General features: G+C 42.3%; 1 protein-coding gene across 1 annotated transcript; it reads left to right on the top strand.

The window, feature by feature from the left end:
* Window positions 1-7,262: 7,262 nt before the first annotated feature.
* On the top strand, window positions 7,263-21,646 carry gapdhs (glyceraldehyde-3-phosphate dehydrogenase, spermatogenic). Its single transcript, XM_069143296.1, has 11 exons — window positions 7,263-7,329; window positions 17,595-17,654; window positions 17,857-17,953; window positions 19,142-19,248; window positions 19,696-19,786; window positions 19,879-19,997; window positions 20,133-20,214; window positions 20,326-20,477; window positions 20,592-20,754; window positions 20,917-21,014; window positions 21,127-21,646. The coding sequence occupies exons 2-11, from the start codon at window positions 17,626-17,628 to the stop codon at window positions 21,194-21,196; spliced, it is 1,008 nt and encodes a 335-aa protein (XP_068999397.1). The 5' UTR covers window positions 7,263-7,329; window positions 17,595-17,625; the 3' UTR covers window positions 21,197-21,646.
* The last annotated feature ends 443 nt before the right edge of the window (window positions 21,647-22,089 follow it).

Below are 22,089 nucleotides of genomic sequence, written 5' to 3'. Positions count from 1 at the left end.
CTTTTTTTAATGACCTGAAACCCCCAATCTGTAACTTTATAATCATTGCAGTCACCGTTACTTTTTATGTTAGGAACATCTGTATTTTGCTTAAGTCTAGAAAAAAAGAGGCTAATTATTAAACACTAATAAATGAAAAGAAAATATAGACATAAATACTTTCTCAATTTAGATTAAGTTATTGTTCAGAGTTACTATTTGGGGTCTTTTCTATCTTTCTTTGTAAAGTCCTTTGTCTGTAAAAGTATAAAAACTCCAGTCCAATTTTATAATTTTATACCATATCTATATAATTCCATGTGACATTTGTGCAGCATACTTAATTGAATGATCCTAGCTCAGGTGAAAAAAAATCATATTAATTACTTGTTTGTTTGTTTTAACACACTTGTAAGAGATCTGAGGCAGTAATCATTGGGGGAAAAAACTCCACAGGGTTAAAACCCCATCAGTTCATTTAGCTTGTTCCAGTTCTGTGTTTTAAAATTCAGTCAAGTGTGACGAAGATAGTTTTTACAGCTATTGAAAAGCAGTTATTAAAGAATTAGCTTTTGTCTGTTAATGTTTTGTTGGTAATGTGCTAGTTTTGGGCAGGACCACCATGACAAAATCCTTCCTGCTGAGCTGATTTCTTGTAAAATTCGGGTTACTTTTATTCTAAAATAGTCTGTTACGTGGAAATACAGTCAGTATATACTCTGGTAAGAGTTCTCTCATCTTCCTGCTTCTTGTTTTTTTCCTCGGACTCACTCTCTCTACCTCATTCTCTGTTCCTCCATGAACTTTTGCTCATCTCTCCGGAGACCCACCTGATGTTTTTGACAGAAGGTGAGCAAAAGAGAAGAGACGTTGTATCTCAAGAATGTCGTCTTACCCTTGCCACACCACGTTTTACACACAAGCGCATCACATTGCTCTTTAAGGCACACATTTGTGAGGACGATCCCTCGCGTCGTTCTTTAAACCTTAACCCTGACATTCATCCAAACCACTATATGACTGAACTTTTGCTCTTGAGCTGAATTTAAACCGCAGCAAGTGGTAGGACGTACACACTCACAAAGTAACACAGAACATAAAGGTTGTGTATGTGCGTCTTCCCAGATGGAAAATGAGTTACATGTTGTGATATACACACCACCTATGCACAAACTGGCCATCTATTCTGCCTCTGCCAAACCTTGTCATCTACAGGGAAGAAAATTACTTCCGACCGAGCCTGACTTAAAATGGTCTAAATATCAAAGAGCAGAAAGAAAAAGAAAGATTACCGAGGACTTGCAAATGAGATGCATCATTGTGGATGAACAGGAGACGGGAGGAAACAGAGAAAGCTGAAGGCAATGGAGGAAAAGCAACATAAAAAAGAGACAGAGATGGAGAGAAAAGAAAAGGATGCAAGAACGGCAGAGATTTTGAACTGCTGGTATCAAACATCTTGATGCGATCACACTGTGCCATCTTTTAATCATTTTGAATTTACCCCAGTTCGGTTTAAGGGTCCTCAACAGATTTAGTATTTCACTCCTACACCACTGTCAGACCCACAACATTTTTAACAAAGGATCGAAATCAATGCAGCAGAACTAAGAGATATTGTCTTTTTTATTATGTGCTTTTTATTCTTCTTACCGGGCACATACATTACCCACAATGCAGCACGACCGCAGAGTGTTCCAATAGAGATTTGTGCGCGTTATGCCAGTGGGGGCTAATGTAACGTAGAGACTGCCTTCCTCCCGAAAACAACCCCATCAGTCAGAACAACAATGGATCTGGGTGCGAGACCATTTCCCATTTCCAACCAGGAGTCGAGACATTTTCTAAAATTGCAATTACTGTTGTCATGACAACAAAGGTTGCATAACTTTGAGGAAGTAGTAGCTTTAATACAGTTTAAGTCATCATCTCAAGCCAATTCATTATCTGTTCCTAATGCTGACTGTTTTTGTGCCTCAACCTAACAGGGGCACTAATTTAGGAAACACTCCTGGGTCATATTTGAGGGTAGGAACAAATGACCTATGGTCTATGGGTTGGAAGCATTGACTATAACAGCGGTCTGTAGAAGAAGAATTGGAAGTGCCTTAAAGTGCAATACCACCAAGTCCGCCAGGGGTCGGCTCCAAAAAGGCTCTGGCTCTATAGACTCTCATTCAACTTCTCATGAAATACAAAGTGAATAACTTTTTTCCACAGGTCATGATTGTCTCATTTGCTATAGTTCCTCCTTCTTATTCATTCCATCTAAAACTAATCCCATCATTAATTAGATATTGAGCCTCAAAAAAGGGATGAGGAGCAACCTGCAGAGGTATTCAGCCTGACCGGTGCGGACTCAAATGACATCACCTGAGGACATTTATCAGATTTCCTGCATCTCCTTCTGGATACACAAAATGCTTTATATAATTTTGTTCACATAATTACTCCCCAAGACCGATAAATAAACTTTAGTTTATATGATGGGTTCCCCTTTAATTTCAGCTAATGTCAGTCAAGTTCAAGTCATGTCCATCTCACTCACCTCTTGGTACAAAGTCCTGGTATAAAAGATTCAACAAAAAAAATGAAATGTCGGTCGTAAAACTAGCTTTATTCTTTTAGCAGAATTATTTGGTAATAATTTTGGGTGAACAGTAGAATTTTTGGCTCAAACAATCATATTGTGGTTTGGACAGGAGACAGTTGACATTTAAAACACCTGTTTCTATCTGTTTACTACCAGGAGCAGATCATTTGAATTCCGATGCATGTGCTCCTGCTTCATTCTTGGCCTATTGCTGTATCTAACTGAAAGATAGCCCATCCAATTATTTTTTCATCAGTGTGAAATGCATCGCTGTGGTAGCTGAATTTGAGAACAACTTTATTTCACAACACTTTGTTTGCTCTCTCAGTAAAACCCAGCCAAAATAAGGAAATGTTGGAGCTGGCACAGCCCCACACACCCTGAGGCTGATTGTAGAGATATTACAGACAGTCTATCTCTCTGATAGCCAACGCTGTAAGAGCGACCTCATAGGTTTGTTTCAGAGCCAGCAGTGTTTGTAAGAAGCTGCCAAATCCAGGTTGAGGATTTCAGATCAGATTAACAGACATCCTACTGCAGCCTCCAAGGGAAACAAATCTCTGCTGTGATGAGGTGACACTTCCAGTCCCTCAATGCCAGGCCAAATAAAACAGGGCAGAACAGAAGAGGCGGGAGAGGAAGTGGAAAAGATGCATAAAGCAGAAAGATAAGAGGGGATGTAAAGTAGGTGGATGTACAGATTGATCGATCAGTCCCTCAGCTCATTATATTATCATAATGATGTAGAAATAATTTCTGTATTTGACATTATGTTTTTTTTTTTTACAGTTTTCTTATTTTGAGCACTTTCCCAGATACTCAAAGATTCTTAACAAATACAATAAAAGAACCTAAAAGGTAACACACTAAGCCCAAGCAAGGTAGCACGGGAGGTAGAATTCAACAGAGAAGACGAGAGGATTTTATTAATGCACTCCACAATTCAGTTTCATGCATGTTGAGCAAAATTTTTGGCCAATTAAATCGAAGCCTATGTTGCAAGTAAGGTTCATTAGAAAAACTATTATAACAGAAAATAATCCGAAATAGTAATTTTACTTGAAATAATTTCAACCGTTTCAAAACATTAAAACTCTTATATTGAAAGTTTTTGTAACTTTTGTAAGGTTCAGGTTGTCGGGCTTAATTTGAACATGGGGTTTCTGTAAAATAATGTGTCTCCATAAATTCCTTATCGGAGCCAACACGATATCTGCTTCATAATTCAGCCTGCGGTCAAACTTTCACCTGCTTCCCTTCAGTCTGCGTCTCTGGGAGCTACCCTGCAGGGAAACGCAGATTTCAAGCTAATCATGATTTTAGCTCTTTGAATCATTCACTTTCCCCAGAGGATTCACTCAGCCAGTGCAAGGATTCAAGCCAGCAACCCCTCTACCTTCAAGCTGTCTCTCTCAGTTTTAGCCACGCTTGCCTTCCACCATTATTGAGCTCTGCCAGATAGTTTGGAAAATTCTGGAAATGCTGTAGCCTCGAGTGCACGCTATGTACTGTATAAGTGGTGTTGAGGGTTTAAATCTGACTAAAGATGGCTTTGCTGTATTTCATCCCCAGTCCTTCCCATCGTTTCTTTTATTTTCCCCTCTACACTTACTTCACAAGCAGATATGCAATAAAAAATAATTGTTTTAATGAATGTTTTAACTTTGGCTAAAATCTGGCTCTGCAGGCCCTCCATCCAGACTCTGTGGTTTACTGATGCTAAGCAGCTCTTGGCATTAGTGTAACTCTGCGATTAGTGCCCTTTTAAACACTTATAATTCACAACTTATGAAAATATTATCAGAGAGGGCCAGCTCTCCGCCTGAGGGGGTCAGGAGGTTGTTTTAATGGCACCATGGGCTCAGTGTGTTGAACTGTTCGAGCTCCCAGCATTAGACTTGTCTTAAATCACTTCCAGTGGGTTGAGAATGTGAAGAAAAACTACGAGATCCAATCATATGTGCAGTAACGTAAACGTGAAAATTTGCCATAATGCTCTGGCTATTATAGCCTTGACATAACAACAGCAACATGTGGAAATTATTGTAAAATTACAGCATGACAAATGGTTTGTTTTTGCAGAGTTGTGTATGAAGGAAAGCCTAAAGTCTCATATGTTCACATCCGCACATGCACACACCCACACACCTCTGCTCAGACCTAAATTTCCTGTTCAGTAGTGGTAGAAGGTGTATATGAATGATTTGTCATTTGGCTAGTGGCTCATTTCAGCTGACAGTTTATATAAGGAAGTTTAAATATCAATAAATACTTTGTCCGGCTACACAGGTGCCTTCCCTTTATAAAATATAATCTATGGTGTACAGAGGGAGGAAATGATGAAAACTATCCCAAAAAAAGATGACTTTACGACAGAAAACAAGGCCGCACTGCACCATAATCTGTGTACTACAGACAGCACAGAGGCTTAATGCATGTACGCACTGTCTGGTAAATTGTTTGTTAAAATTTGTGGTTGCACTATGCAACCAAATCCATATGTTTTAGGTTTACTGACTGCGATTGTTTTGTCCTTTCTTACTTAGTAGCTCCCGATTACGGTGCAGTGTATTAGAGTTTGCCTTCATAGGGAGAAGTCCGTTTTCACTAAATAATAAAGATCATGTAAAATGAGAGGAGCATTTGAGAACTAAGGTTGCTGCTGCACAGGTCGTACATGACAAGTCACACGCAGAGCTTTAAGGATCATCCACTGAAGTTTGAATTAAAACTGTAATCATGTAAAGTTATGAAAGTACAGTGTCCATCTGTAATCTCAACATTTTTGTTTCTAGAAATTAAAAGGAAAAAAAACGTTTTATTGCATTGACCGTTGATGCATTGTATGACAGTTTTCTTTGACAGTTTCTGAACTTTTTCTTCATGCCTGGATACTTTTATGCTTTATTTATTGTAAAATGCACTTCCATTTTTCATAGACATTCATTAACATATGTGTTTCATATTTAGCTGAATGTGTACACTGACCCTCAACTGGTACTCCCTTGTAAAGGAAAGTTCGCCCCCTGGTGTTCCAGCTGCAGTCTGTCCAGCGGGAATATTACAATACAAATTGTTGCCTGTTGGATTTTGATTTACTGTGAAGCTGATACACTTTAATCAAAGACCCTGACTCTGACTGACCCACTTTATCAATAAAATGTGTAAATGTAAATGGATAAAGTCAATGGACAAACTGATTGTACCTTTCACTTCCGTCACCTTGTGCAGAGCTGTTTAGTATGACAGAAAGGCTTCTTCATGACAATGAGACAACATTTTAATTCAGACCAAAAATACCAAGTTCAAAATCCACTTAAAATGATCACAAGTCCTCCAGAAAACCAAAAAAAATAGTCCTCCTCTGATGCATTGAGCTCATGTTCAGTCGAGGAAAGAGTCGATGTAATAATGTCAAAAGGTTGTTAGGACAAGGCCCATGGGACTTCCTCTAAAATAGCTTCCCTTAAAAAAAAAAAAAAAAAAAAAAAAAAAAAAAAAAAAAAAAAAAAATCAGCTCGCCTATTATGTACCTTGATATAACATCTAACCCAATTGTACACTGGGGTTAATGTGCAGGATTGTAGTTTGTCCAGGAGATGGCGCCATCATTTAACTTTGGTCCTCAGTTGGCCTCGGGGTGGTGCGATACAAGATAAATATATTGACAATTTAAAAAAAAAAAATGAAGACCAGCCCGCTCAAAATGACAGCAAACTTTTTGATTTGATGTGATTCTGTGAAAAACAGCATGAACAGAACAAGAAAAAGAAAAGAACACGAAGTTTTGGCACACTTGAACATGGACACGAAGATACAATGGTTTTACAGTAAACTATCTAAGTGCTCTTTTTTAAATAACCTAGAGAAGGACCATCTCCCTGTTACTACAATACGGAAATAAAACGCCAATCAGAGAGGGCGAAATGCGAAAGGGGATGTGCAGTGTTGGCAAATCATGTTAGTCAACGCCAGTACTTGCTCTGCACTGCAGGGATTTCCCATGTTACACCACTGCACGCATCCTGCATCACGTAGGCCTGTTCCCTGTCTGACACGTGTTGTTAAATGAGAGGAGAAAAAGAAGAGGCCAGAGGTATAACAATATAGATATAATAATAGAATAATACAAGTCAGTATAGCCCAAATCAAAATGTATTGCCATCTACTTAATTTAATATTGATGAAGGCTACGTATAACCATGTAATTCATCAAGCCAGTTTAGCAGCAGAACAGCCGGTCTCCATAGAAATGTGACATGTTAGTTTCATGACTTCTTACATAACAGTGCTGCATCCATCCATATGGTCCTCTCTCACACTCTGCATCCATAGGAGGTCCTTTACAGATCAATGCACAGTGGTGGCTGGGTTATAAAAAAAAAAACCTTGCAGTCCAACGCTGCAGATGCTGCCACATGCAGAGTGACCAGCCCACCGATCACATGCGCACTGTGTTCATTAGACTGCATTCAGATAACACTGTAGGTTTCTATTGCTCATATCTACGTGTCTCCAGTGGTTGGTCATCTCCACACACACACACACACACACACACACACACACACACACACACACACACACACACACACACTAGACCGTGACAAACCCCTCGTTCCGAATGGATCCTGACGGCGAAGGATGACATGACGTCACGTCGCTAGGGCGACCAGGCTCCCCGGGGCACGTGTCTGCTATAAAAGCGGCAGGCGGCACCGTGAGCTGAGCACACCGACTCAAGAAGCATCAGCCGTGAGGTAAGCAGCTCCACCTTTCAGTGTGTAGGCCTGTGTAACGTCCAGGTTACAAAAAAAATAATAATAATAAATTCTGTTCCATATTCGTGTATATTTACTAAAGCTAACATCCACAAGCTTTCGCCTTTCGTCCATCTGCGTGGTTTGGTGCAGATTTTATTGATAATATTTGAGTTTACGTGAAATCCGTCCATCGTTTTCCTAACCCTGGTTTTATCGGAGTGCCGTGTGGCCACTATGTAACCTGTCTGCTCGGTGTCCTCAATACACGACTGTTTCAATCGGATACATTTTAACTGTCTCCATACGACACAAGACATCCGGCGGGACGAGGGAGACAAAGCTTTAGAGGTCATCCCTGGAGATTTAAAACAGACCATACAGTCGGGATGCACGTTTTTCACGGTGCAGGAGGACGGGAGGAGATGCAGGCGGACGTGGTGTAATGCTTTCCGTCCGACTCGTGTCGTTGCATCATTTAAATAAAGCCAACATATTACGAACACCACAGAGAGCTAAAACCACAAGAAACGGTGCATCTTTTTTTTTTTTAAAAGAAACGTCATATGGGCCGTTCATAATGTCTAATTCATTCACGTGAAGCGCAACTGTCTCCTGCTGGTCGGGTAACGTGACATTGCTGCATCTGCGGAAGTGGATTAAGCTCCATGTTATGTAACCCAGCACGAATATATATATATATATACAAACTGTGATGAGAAGAGGTGAAGAGTAAAAGCAGTAGTTTGGTAAAGCTGCTGTAATGAGGCCGGATGAGAGTGTGTGTGTGAACAGAGGCGAAGCTACGTGCCTCCCGCGGCCCTCATCATGAAGTCCGGCGACGTGACGCCGCTCACACATGAACAGCACGGAGGCCACGGGGATGAGACGAGAGGAGGGAAACGGAGGAACACGTAGTGTCCGGAGGTGGAGAGGCTGTCTGAAGGTGTCCCGGTGAAGGGCGGACAGACAGACAGACGGTCGTCGTGTCGCAGGATTCTGTCGCAGTTTGACTTCAGACTCGACCGACCTGTTGATGCGGTTTTCAAACGGCGTTTCTTTTTAAAGCAACATCACCTGCACAGTTTCACCTGATATCCAATTTATCGAGCTGCCAAACCTCTGAACAATAAGTCAACTGTGCTCAGCGAGTGAATTGATGAAGCCGACAGTAAAACTGCTTGTTTTTAATCATTGTACATCACTCTGAATGGTAATGTTGATCAAAACCTCTTATCATTCAGATTTTTTTTATTTAAAAAAAAAATAAGGAGTAATATCACAGTACATAGTATTGCATCACCATCTGAGGCCTTCGGTGTTTGATTGACGTTACCTTGACGTTATGCAGGTGTGGTACATGCAGATGCAGCCCTGCCTGGCTGTTGAAGGTCACCACTAAGGTACGGTGAAGGTCATAGCAGGCCCAGAGCGGCTGTAATGATGCCGCTGTACGAACCCAAACTCCTCATCCACCTGCGGTCACGTTTTCACAACGCAGTGAGTGGGATGGACGGCCACACATCTCAGCTCAGACGCTGCATGACTGAAGGTCATAGATAGCAGCATTAGAGCATCACCCTGCAGCCGACCACGGCTGCTCACTGATGTCGTACTTTTATTAGGTTTTAAGGCCGTATGATCATAGTGGTGGAAAATTAGCATATTGTTTTATGCATATTTCATTTACAATATTAATGATTATAACCTTCCTTTACGTTAATATGTAATTGAATTTCAAGGTACTCTCACAATTTTCAGTTGAATAAACAGACTGCCTAAAAATAAATGACATCAATGCGGAACGTGCAATATCACCCAGGGCCACTAAGGTTGGCTCCCAAAAGCCTCTGACTCCCATTTAACTTCTTTCATGAAATACAAAGTCAATAAATATTTTCCACGATTGTCCCTCTGAAACTAATCCTTGTCATTAATCAGATATTAGCTCTCAAAAAGCGTCATTTTTGGGGGGCGTGTTTGATTGAGAGGCCTCTGGTGCGGTCCGATATATTGTATTATATAAGTGGGCGTGTCATAGTATCCTCTGGTTCCCAATCAGATGGAGTCTGATTCACCGCTCCTTCGTCCCCAGCTCGTTCAAATATGTTCACCTCTGGCTCCAAAACAGCAAGATGGCGAAGACCAAAATACAAAATGGAGTCTTCAAATGAGCAGTTCTTAAAGCAATGGGTGATGTCACTGTTGGTTCTCGCTTGGTTGAATAATATATAGTGTTTTGTCAGTGCCATATTAGTTATGTTAAAACTGGTACATTAACTCCAAACACTCCTGCACATGCTGTAGATCACGGTCTGAAATGTAAATGTCCCTGAATGTGTTGCCAACATGCTGCCCCTTTGCTGAGCAAGAAGTAAACCAATGAGATTAGGTAAAGCCACCCGGCAGCACCCAGGACATGTCATTGCAGCATCCCAAGGACTACAGCCTTGTTGTTAGGCAGATATAAGCAACCCACACAGGCTACCTGTGATGATATTTGGTTGTAGATGTGGGTAGGATTTCCCCATGTTAGCTGTAGGAAGTGTACAGACTCATTTTTTCTTGTCTAATGTCTTGGTGGCTTCCTTGGTGATGCTGGAGAATATTCTCTCTCTTCCTGTTTAATCTTGTGATCAAATGATTAGTGCAATGCATCCTGTAGTTACTGCTGCTAGAAGTAACTAGTCTTAAGACTAATTTACACACATACCTGATTCATTCTTGAAGTGGTTATGAGTAGTTGTCTCGAGATTAACTCAAGTTTTCCACACAAAGGTAGCGTGGTGGTTTTTAGGCAGAGGTTAGTATGACTGTCCTGCTTGATAGTGCTCTGCAGCTGTCCTATCAACCAGCCATCTTGTTCAGGATGTGTGAGAGAGAAGTGACTCAGCACTCTGTCAACAATTTAAGGAAATACACCCAATTTCAGGGAAGGAGGGCCATAACTTGGATGTGAAAGGACCCCTTACAACAAAGCAGTTGTGCTTTTTTAAATTTATATATTTCTTACAGTTATTATTTACAGATGCACATGTTGTACCTCTTTACTGCAGCTCAGGAGACAAGAGAAGGTGTGTGTGTGTGTGTGTGTGTGTGCGCGCGTGGTGCAGCATTACCTCTGCTCAGGGGGTCACATGTTTCCCTCCTTTTGAATCCCCTGCAGTTTGATACAATGCACCTCTTTGCTAATGCATGATGGTGTGTGTGTGTGTGTGTGTGTGTGTGTGTGCGCGTGTGTGTGTGTGTACAGGTTTGTGTAGATGAACACGTCCTTGTTAAACCACAATATTAAGTCTTACCTTTGCAAATCTATCAATCCAAGCCAGTCTATTTTGTGTATTTGGGAATAAACAATTGGCTGCTCGTCACTCTTTTTATATAAGATGTCTACTAGTCTGTCCTGGTCAGCAGGAGGCCAGACCTGCTGAGTAGGACACACAGCCTGAGGCGCTTGTGTGTGTGCATGTGTCTAACCGGTGATGTGATGGAGTTGGACAGTTAACTGACTAGTTTACAGCAACAAAGTGACATTGTCTCAGTGATTAGACTATTGAAAGAGGAAGCAGGTGAGCAGAATTTAAGTTCCTTAAGTTGCACACAGAGTGTGTTACTCCACCAGTTTGTATTGAGGCAGCAAGAAGAGAAGACATCACCATATTGGATAGGGGGCCTGGCCTCCGGCCAATCAGCCAACTGCAGTGGAAAAACACTGGGGAGAAAGAGGGTGTGATGGAGGAACAGAAAGCAGAAGGAAGGTCTGAATAGGAGAGAGACGCTGAAGGAAGGGAGGGCTGGGGGAAGGGCTTATTGGCCTGGAGGTTTGTGAGTTCATTCACTCGCTGTCAAGTTTACCATGAATACAAAAACTGAGGCAAACCAAAGAATGAGCACCAGCTTTATTCTATTGTCGCATCTCCTGGCATGAGGATAGTGAATTATGTGGTTTAGTCTGTGTTCAGTCTGTACGTAAATTCTTAACGCTGTTATGTAGGAGCTCGTCTGTGCTCCTCTAAACCGAGGTCCATATAAGGGTTTGCAGCGACGAGCAAAGCTGTTGGCATGTTACAGAAGAAAGAAGAAGCGGTGTTTGTTTTGCAACATGTCGGTGCTTGACATCAGTAGAGGTGTTGGCAGGAGTGAAATGCTTCTACATGCTCCTCTTCCTCCTCTCCTCTCCTCTCCTCTCCTCTCCTCTCCTCTCCTCTCCTCTCCTCTCCTCTCCTCTCCTCTCCTCACCCCTCCCCTCCCCTCCCCTCCCACAGTTAAACCACCTGATGTAGCCGATTGTCCTCTGTCCTTTTCACATGCAGGTCTGCAGGCGTGGCGACTCTTGTCTGCACCCCTCTGGTCCGACTCTGTTTGTGTGATGAAAATGGGTCATGGCTCAGAGGGAGGGGAGGTTGTTCTAATTTAATATGACTAGAGAACCAGACAGACAAAGAGTGGCGATAAATAGAGAGACAGACAGAGAGGGCTGAATTTTAATGATTAGTTTGGGTGGTGGGGATGTGTGGGACTGATGGAGTCACTAAAGTGTGAGTGAAATGGATGATAAAGAGACACTGATTGGCTGTTTCCTCTCTTGTCTTAGAGGAGATGGACTCATCGCAAACCCAAAGGTTCAGTCTGTTGTAGGCTTTAGCAGGATCTATTTCTGTCTATGATGGTACCTGCTTTCACCACAACTTTGACCCCTCACGTCATCTTTCCTCGCAAAATTACCGAAAACACAGTGTAGTAAATCTGGAAAAGTTGGTGGATGGTCAGAAAAATGTTTAAAAGGTCTGAGTGCCTCTTCTTTTAACATTTAAATGAGTGTCAGCAGATTGCGAGCTGCAGTTCACAACACCTAACCTCTCTGCTCAGCTCTGCACAATGAGGCCTCTGTGTGAGGGCTGTCAGAGAGTGTGTGTGTTCAATACCAGACCGGCGCTGATTGGTCTACAGTCGAAAGAGGCAGGACTGTGTGTGGTAGAGAGTTATTTTTTCCTCTTTCAAAATAGGATTATAGTCCAGTTTACTGTTGATGAAAAACTGATAGTGCTGGAAGATTTGTAACCAAAAAGTAGGTTTATGGATGTTTCAGTCATTTTTTGTGTTCGTGTTTGCGTCATTTCTATACTTCTAGGTTCACTCACCATTAACAGGATGTGGGCATCAGCCTATGAGAGTTATTGGTTGTTTTGCACCACAGCCCTCATTAACTGAAATAGGACGCAGTCTCAGACCTGTTTTTTTTTTTTTTTTTTTTTTCCCCCCATTTTTGTTCACAGTGACTCAGAGGTAAGAAATGAATTTTCCTCCAGACCAGTGGGGGAAACTTCCATCCACCCCTTTTTTTTTTTATCCTGCCTTTGATTGGCCGATCCTCCACACAGCTGCTAGGCAACAGTAACAGACGTGGAAGAGAGGTTTTTAACAAGTACATAGGCAGACTGGAACATACATACTTTACATGGGCCTGTTTCCAGGGTTTGCCTCATGCCGTTATCCAAACATTAAGCAGTCTCTGATTTTGCTTCAATTCTTTATGATCGTTGCGATCATAAAGGTTGATGATGATTTAGCGGATGCAGCGGCTTTTCTCAAAAACTCACATGCATTTGTGGTAAAATTGGTGGAATTGCAAGTCAAGGGAAATAAATTGTGATTTTCTTTTTTTAAATCGCTGCCTAATGACAACAGTCATACGTAACCACTCTCTGTGATAGTAACAGAAATAGATGGAATTGTTTTAACTTCACATCTTCTTTTTATTCTCGGAACTTAGTAGTAAAAGTGTCGTATCTTCAGCTACATCTGTAAAAATAAGGGCTTTAAATACTATTTAAATAATATTAATTCGACATATTCTGTATGCACAAAAACAAAGGGCCTTCTCTTACAGACACATGAATGAAACTACAATTCAGGGTCCGCTCCCTCGTCCTCCATCGCCTCGTGCTCAAATGCTCCTCTGCAAAGTCTGCATATAAAACTTGTGTATGAAGCTATGACTGCCGCAGGGAAGTGGGACGATTGGCAGCCTCATTCTCAGGACGAGACCACATTTCCTATAAACCCCTTCACTGGTTTTAACAGTTTGATCAGTCAACCAATTGTTGATGAACAAGTTTTATTTTGAAAAGCTTCCTTTGTGCCCTGAGGCCTTCAGCAGAGCTTCTATTGAGGAGTTATTGTGGAGAAATTGCAAGAATCTTGCAAAATTGCTAGCTCGTAAAAATATTGTGTCAATTAGTAGATTTTGTGACTTTGTGGAGGGACTGTCGAAATCGACTCGACTACCAGCTACTTTTCAGAATTTTATTTTCCACAGGAGACACTACGCCCTCAATGCCTCATCGTTACTGTAGCGACACCGTATGAAACTGCTGTGACATCTTCTTCAAGCTTGGTATGAGGCTGTTTGTCACATTAAGGAGACAAATTGAGTCTTAGAAGATGCTGCTTCAGAACGGCTGCACCTCGTCTGCTGACCATGCCGAGGTTTTGCCATTAACAAAGATAACCAGGGAATTAATGATATTGCGGCCGCTACAGTAGCTTGGTTAGTTAACAATGTAGGGTTTGTGCAGGACGACCGGTGTTATCCACGCAGCGATGCAGATTCTGACGACTCTCTGACCAATCAGTGATCTGCTGTGTTTTTACGTCACTTTTTAGTATCAGCTGAGCTCACTTGGACACTCACCAGAAGTGATACCAGAAATAGTACCAAATCGCAGGTACTATCCACAGCTTTTGCCTGATGGAAAATAAGGATGGGACATGATATTTGAATAGTCATTAAAAAAATATATAAAGAATCGATTAGTATGTGCGGCTTTCGTTCTTCCTTATTTCCCCTGTTTGGAACCTGATTTTAATGCATTAGTACCGTCAGAAGGAAGGTGGCGGTAATGCCTCCACAATCAATGTTTCATGGAAAAGTTCCCGTCGATCCCAGAAATGGCAGAAAAAAAGGGAATTATTTGGAGAAATTTTTCACATCTTTAACATTCAGTCCTACTAGATCTGTCTTATATAGACCTCCACTGCTGTCCAGTCCAATTTTCCAACAGCTTTAGTAAAGCAGAAAAAGCCCACTCTGTGTTAAAAATGCTTCATCATTCGGCAGCCATTTTGTTTTGGAAACCCAGGGCAACTGCTTTGTGGAGAGAGAGAGACAGAGAGAGACAGAGAGAGAGAGACAGAGAGACAGAGAGAGACAGAGAGAGACAGAGAGAGAGAGAGACAGAGAGAGACAGAGAGAGAGAGAGAGACAGAGACAGAGAGAGAGAGACAGAGAGAGAGAGAGAGAGAAATCAAGAAAAGGAAGGAGAGTTCAAAAAGGAGGAAAGAAAAGAGGTCAGTGCAGAATATTGTGAATGCACAATAAGTGCTAGAGAAATGTGAGAAGAGCCTGGTCACACTGCATGGACCCTTTCTCTCTCTCTCTCTCTCTCCCCCCTCCCCCCTTTGGTGACCTTGTATTATAGATGCTCGCAGCAGAAAACAAAATGGCTGCTCTACCTTAAAAGGAAGGTTCTGCAAGACAAGAATAATAAATCATGGAAACATATAAAATGCCCCTGTGACAGTTGAAACTATCAAGGCTGCAATAGATAAACTATTCAACACACTGACGACAAACAGCGTTTCACTTCCCGCCAGGCAGAGCAGCAGCACACTGAGCGACATAACAGCAGTGGATCAGTCCAGGTTCAAATGTTCTGAGGTCTCAGTTACCTCCGCTCACGTCGGACGGTGTGTGTCAGAAAGAGAGATGATTTATCCTAATCTGGTTGCCCCGGTAGTCTATTTAAAGGGCTCCCACAATGCACTTCACCAGATTGACAGCTTGGCCTACATGATTCCCACTGAGACACACGTACACTTTCAGTTGCGTGCGTGCGCGCGCGCGCGCGCGCACGCACGCACGCACGCACACACACACACACACACACACACACACACACACACACACACACAGCAGATTAGGAGATTACAGTCCAATCAGTCAAGGACAATCTGCGTCGCCCTTACTTGCACTACCGTGGAGGTACCATACCTGTTCGCTCACGAGTTTGGACACATGCGCCACCCAGAAACACTTGAACGAGCCTGCAGCGGATCGTTTGCCTCAGCTTCTTTTGTATTTATCGCGTAACACGATGTCACATGACTTATTGTAGTGTAGATTCATGAAGCTAGATACGATATGGTCAACCCTTCTGACACGAACGGAGGAAGGACAGCAGAGGAGAGGAAGAGCTGGAGGTGAGGAGTTGGAGGCAGTAGAAACGGGAGGAGGAGAAAGCAGCAGCAGAGTGTTCAGTGTGAGAAGGAGAGGAAAGAAGAAAGCAAAGAAGGTCACATAGTTGGGTCAAGGCCAGCCTTCCTCTCCACTCAGTTGGTACAAGTCTCTGTTTGCTTCCTCCCACGTTCTCCCTCCCTTCTTATCACATTGTTTTATAAACAGCATGACTCCTGCAGCAGGACATGCCTGTGAAACCTGCCTGGATTTGTTTCCCCACTGACGATAAACATGATCACACACTTTCACACAACATCATACAACGTACAACACCGGCTTCCCCTGTACTGTGAGGCTCCTGCTGCCAGCCTTTCTCCGTGTTATATGGACCTTAAAGCTGGAAAAAATGTCCGCTGTTTGAACTTGTACCGCAGAACATTTTCAAATGCTACAAGAAGGCAGCTCGTTAACATGTTACTTTACTTTACCCTGCAACTCTTCTGCTGGAGTCAGAGAAGACAGATGGCGACAGTGTGATGATCAGTACATGATTAAAGGATGAGCAGAGTTTTTAAAACATGATACATAATGGCAGCCCTCATAATGCCACGTGAAAATTATGATGAATAAGTTTAACAGAGATGCTCACAGATTTGTAGTGGTTTGTGGAGCCTGAAGCACACAAGCTTCAGGCGAGACGTGGCAGATTGGATATTTCCAACAACAGTCCTAGAGACTGAAATTGCATACCTAGTAATTATGTCAACTTCTACTCGGATTTCTTTACAATACATAATAGAGCCAATAGATAATTGTCCATTTTTAATATCCTTCTATTGTAAATTATATTGTAAGTTTGCGCATAAATGTTGATTGTACATATTTTATTTAGATTTTTCACCTCTTTACCTCAGCATCTCTTGTGGTTTCATGAATATTACCTTGTGTGCATTAACCTATCAATATTTTTATCTGAATTTAGCCCATTGATTGTATATAATAGTAAAACGTAGCTTCCAGGTCTTAAAAATGAGACCGACCCGAAAGTGTCTTAAGCTGCAGTACCACAGAGTGCCACTAGAGGTCAGCTCCAAAACGCCTCAGGCTCCACAGAGTCCCGATCAACTTCTCTCATGAAATACAAAGCCAAAACATTTTTCCAAAAGTCATTTCCGTTTTGTTAGCTAAAGTCACTCCTTCTTATTAGTTTTCTAGCGGTCCATCTGAAAATAATCCCGTCATTAATTAGAAAATAAGCTTTAAAAAGCGATATGTTTGGGTTGCGTGTCTTTTTGATTGACAGGTCTGTGGTGCTGTCACGTTACAACTATCGGTGGGCGAGGTGTAGTTTCTCCGGGTTCCCAATCAAATGGAGTCAGATCTACCGCTCGCTCCTCTCCAGCTCGTTCAAATATGGTCACTTCTGGCTGCAAACTGCTCTGAATCACCAAGATGCCGGCAGCCAATATCCGAACTCACGGCTTCATAACGGCCGATCGCAAACCAATGGGTGACGTCACTGTTGGCTGCCGCTTGCTTTAACCTCCTTTTCTTGTAGTGCACAAAACAAGTTACAATCACCAAGGATCTCGTTCTGTTGAGCAACTCCTGTGGCACTAAGCTGCGTTTTTGGACTACAATTTCCCAACTAACTGATTTTACCCGAGAATGTCATTCAGTTCGTACTGCCAATGTACATGTAAGTGATCGATGTGTTACCCAATCTAGTGTTAGGAAGCTACTTAACAAATATTTATTTAGAATGAAAGTCTCAGCGGTTAATGCTTTACCTAATCTGATCAACACTACATCCTGTCGTCAAGGAAACAGTTTGCATCACTCCAACCGGTCACATATACTTTGTGTTTTTGTCAATGTGAAAGAGGTTTTTTGGGCCGTCTGTCTTGGGTGTGTTGCGGCTCGAGAAGATTCCCAATTACGACTGAACAGCCATTGTTTTCTTAAGACTTCCATCCATCAGTCAGAGTTGTCTTTCTAATGTGACTGTATTTGTTTTTTTCCTCAGGTAACTCCACACCCCCAAAGCAGCAGCAACCATGTCAGACCTCTGTGTTGGAATCAATGGGTGAGTTCGAAGCAAGGAAAAGTGTAATTGATCATGAGGGTTCATAAGCAGGTGTTCTCTATGGTAAGCAAACCACCATTCAAGTGTCAGTTTGAGGCTGTTAGAAGATTCATGTGAGGTCCTAAGAGTGGTTTGACATCCTCAGGAAGTTTCCCACCATTTTCCCAAAGCAGCTATTATTAGTATCTCTCTCTCTTTGCAGCTTCGGCCGCATCGGCCGCCTGGTCCTGAGGGCTTGCCTCGACAAAGGCATCAAAGTTGTGGCCGTCAATGACCCCTTCATTGACTTGCAGTACATGGTGAGAAAACTTGCTATTTGATAAACTATTCACATCAAATGTTTAAATTTATGTAGATCCCTGTCATTACTCATTTGGGTGCAAATAATAGACTGTATATAAAAGTCTATTTAGTAAGAAGGAGTGACTTTAGCCAACAACACCAAATTGTGGAAACGTGGAAAATTTTTTATTGACTATACAAAAGTATTGACTATACAAATGTATTGACTATACAAATGTATTGACTATACAAAAGTATTGACTATACAAATGTATTGACTATACAAATGTATTGACTATACAAAAGTATTGACTATACAAATGTATTGACTATACAAATGTATTGACTATACAAAAGTATTGACTATACAAATGTATTGACTATACAAAAGTCAATACATTTTAGCCAACAACACCAAATACAAAAAATGTATTGACTTTTGTATAGTCAATACATTTTTTCCACGTTTCCACAATTTGGTGTTGTTGGCTAAAGTCACTCCTTCTGGAGGTCCATCATAAAGTAATTCCATCATTAATTAGATATTAGGCCTTGAAAAGCAGTATATTTGTGGGAGTGTCTGTTTGATTGACAGGCCCGTAGTGCATTCAGGTCTCAACTATAGGTGGGTGATACGCAGTGTCATCGGGTTCCCAGTCAGATCGAGTCAGATCCACCATCCGCTGGTCCCCAGCTTGTCCGAATAAGGTCCCTTCTTGGTAAAATATAACAAGAACACGACGGCCAAAATCCAAACTCAAAAGATTCAGAAGCGCTGGTCACAAACCACAGGGTGACGTCACAGTTGGTTGCAAATTCAGGAGTCAGTCTCCCAGTATCTTTTGCTAAAAGAAGGTGAAAATGACTAAAACTGACCCTCCGACTCTATATTTAACTATATTTATACTTTTATACTCTAATATTTAGTACATTTGGCTGTCTCAGTACCTTTTTTGTCATTTAGTTGTAAACAATGTCAGATTTGAGCCTAAAATCTACCAAGACTCCAGGTTACTTAAATTATGCACAGCTGACAGTTGAGGCTTTTGTGGACGATACTTTGTGAAGTATTTATTAGCATAACAAATAAACATATTGATCAGTTTTATATTTGTCATGGATGGAATGCAACGTTTAAACAACACAAAACATACATTTTCAAATGCCATAATAACCCCGTCATTTTCCTCCCCACCTCCTCCCAGGTCTACATGTTCAAGTATGACTCCACCCACGGCCGTTACCACGGTGAGGTCTCCCACGAGGATGGCAAGCTCGTCGTCGACGGCAACACCATCTCTGTCTTCCAGTGGTAAGTGGCGTTCCTGAGGAATTTAAGCCCCACACCACGACAGCTTTCACTGCAAGAGCGTTGTTTATTTTGAATAATGACAGACTTTTATTTATATTTCACTGTAAGACTGAGATTTTTATGCGAGTTTGATCTGCTGGTCTTTGTTATCTGGAGTGAATTCCTGGCTCTGGAATGAGGCCTTCTGCTGCCGAGGGCTTCACTCATACAACCGCCCCCTCCACCCTTTGTACCAGCTGTTATTTTAGTCCATTGAATAATGCTGTCTGAGCTCTGCAAAAATCAAGACCAATAAAGAGGATGGTTATAGAAGAGACATTCCGATTCGGCAACACCTCGCTGAGCAGTCTCACCATCTCTTCTGCTTTGTTTCTACTCTGAAAGTATTTTCCCCAAAAATGTCGGTTTATTCTTCTTCGACTGACTCTGTTCCTTCTTTGACTCCAGTATGAAGCCATCCGAGATCCCCTGGGGCAACGCCGGAGCCAAATACGTTGTCGAGTCCACCGGAGTCTTCCTCAGTGTGGACAAGGCCTCTGTACGTACTCGCGCACAAACACGCGCACAAACAACTACACACGGACTGTCTGATAGTCAAGTTTCTAACCTCTCGCCCTTTTGCCATCACAGTCTCACATCCAGGGCGGTGCTCAGCGTGTGGTTGTGTCCGCCCCCTCACCCGATGCTCCAATGTTTGTCATGGGAGTTAACGAGGACAAATACGACCCCTCCTCCATGACCATCGTCAGGTACAGGACAAATTCACTCTTGTATTCTGCAAACATGTTCCTAAATTTAGCTCCACAACCTCACCAAAAACCTAAATATTACATGTTCCTGTATTTTAAAAGAACTGAATCTAGTCCTCCCTTTGTGTTCTGCAGTAATGCCTCCTGTACCACCAACTGCCTGGCCCCCCTGGCCAAAGTCATCCATGATAACTTTGGCATCGAGGAGGCTCTCATGGTTAGTCACAGGCAATCTGTCTGCTATTCAAATGTGATACTGAGATTTTTCTACACTGTTGGTGTGAGCAGAACTTTTTCAGTCCTGTATTTTTGAACCTCCTCTCCGTAGACAACAGTCCACGCGTACACAGCCACCCAGAAGACAGTGGACGGTCCCAGCGCAAAGGCCTGGCGCGACGGCCGCACTGCTGCCCAGAACATCATCCCAGCCTCCACCGGTGCAGCCAAGGCAGTGGGCAAAGTCATCCCCGAACTCAACGGGTAAAACCATTTTCTGACAGCCTTTTTTGGAGGCGCTTTTTCTATCTGTGTCGAGGAAATGGAGGACGATTAATAAGAAGCTCTATTTTGTCCTCTCTCCCCCCGTCTCTCCAGTAAGCTGACAGGCATGGCGTTCAGGGTGCCGGTGGCTGACGTGTCTGTGGTGGACCTGACGTGTCGTCTTTCCAAGTCTGCATCTTACGCTGAGATTAAGGAAGCTGTCAAGAAGGCCGCACAGGGGCCCATGAAGGGAGTGCTGGGTTACACCGAGGACCAGGTACCTCACACACCGCAGAGCAACTACGATTTATTCTTGTTCTCAATGAATTGTGACTTCTGTGACTGACTCGGATTTGTGTTTTGCAGTCAGTAATGTTTTGCCTCAGATGTGTCCGGCTTCACAATATCTGACTCGTGGTGCTTTTTTGGTGATTTGCAGGTGGTGTCCTCTGACTTCATCGGTGACACCCACTCCTCCATCTTTGATGCCGGCGCTGGCATCTCCCTCAACGACAACTTTGTCAAGCTCATTTCCTGGTGAGTTTTCAAAGGCTTTGTCCAGCCCCACATATACATGTATAAAATAGGGAGATCAGAAAACTAACCAATTCATTTCACTTTCTCGTTTCTCCCCTGTCTCTCCATCCAGGTATGACAACGAGTATGGCTACAGCAACCGTGTCGCTGACCTGCTCTTGTACATGCACTCCAAGGAGTAGACACTTCCTGTCTAGAAAGGAAGCCAGGAAAGGGACCACCCCCAACTCATCCTTGATCCCTGCATCCTTCTATTTTACACACAAGCCCCACCCATAGCGAAGTCCTAGCATCATGGCCCTTAGCTCTACTACAGTATACGTAGGCAGCAGCATCAGTGCATCAGTGTGTTTGAGTGTTCTGAGTTGATCTGTTTCTTTTTTCTTTTTTGTTCCTTTCATGATGAGGTTGACCGGTTGGTGTATTTGTGTCCATGTGCCCCCCTCTCCACCTCCCACTGCCACTTTAGATGTGTCGTTATGGCTCAGTACCATGGTAACTACTGTATCCATCTCCCTGTCGGTGTGTTTTAAAGGCTTAATCACCAGTGGAAGAAGGAAGCTGAGAGGCAGAGCTACTGTAACTCGGTTTAAGAATCATGAGACGAAGAAATAAAATTTGAAAAACCTCAAGCAGGCCGGTTCTGTTTCGTTTTTTTAAATTAATTAAAAGACAGTACAGTGCACCACTAGTGCATATTTTATTGTCATACTTTTTTTGCATCGTCATACACTGTAACTAATATCCACCCATAATACAACCAAGTACAGATTAAAAACAAATAATATGACTGAATTATCTTTTACAGCTCCTACAAACTATTCAAGGTCCCAATTTTTTGTATAAATGACATTATTTTAGTTGCTAATTACCATACAGTGGAAATCTTCTCCATCTCTTTTTACTGTCCACGTACTGTCAGCATAGATTAAACAAAAACTGTAAAGAACTGGGGAAAATGACTCAGTATTTTTAGATAAAAGAGCAAACGTCGCAGGGAGAAGACAGGATGCTGAGTAAATATACAATTTAAGTAGGAAAAAGAGGCCTTTTGGCAGAGTCACAAATTTATTAA

Source organism: Embiotoca jacksoni, unplaced genomic scaffold (assembly GCF_022577435.1).
Source record: "Embiotoca jacksoni isolate LCO1_2020_lvr unplaced genomic scaffold, fEmbJac1.0.p SCAF_11, whole genome shotgun sequence".
NCBI classification, from domain to species: domain Eukaryota; kingdom Metazoa; phylum Chordata; class Actinopteri; family Embiotocidae; genus Embiotoca; species Embiotoca jacksoni.
This window is presented reverse-complemented; position numbering and strand designations above follow the sequence as displayed.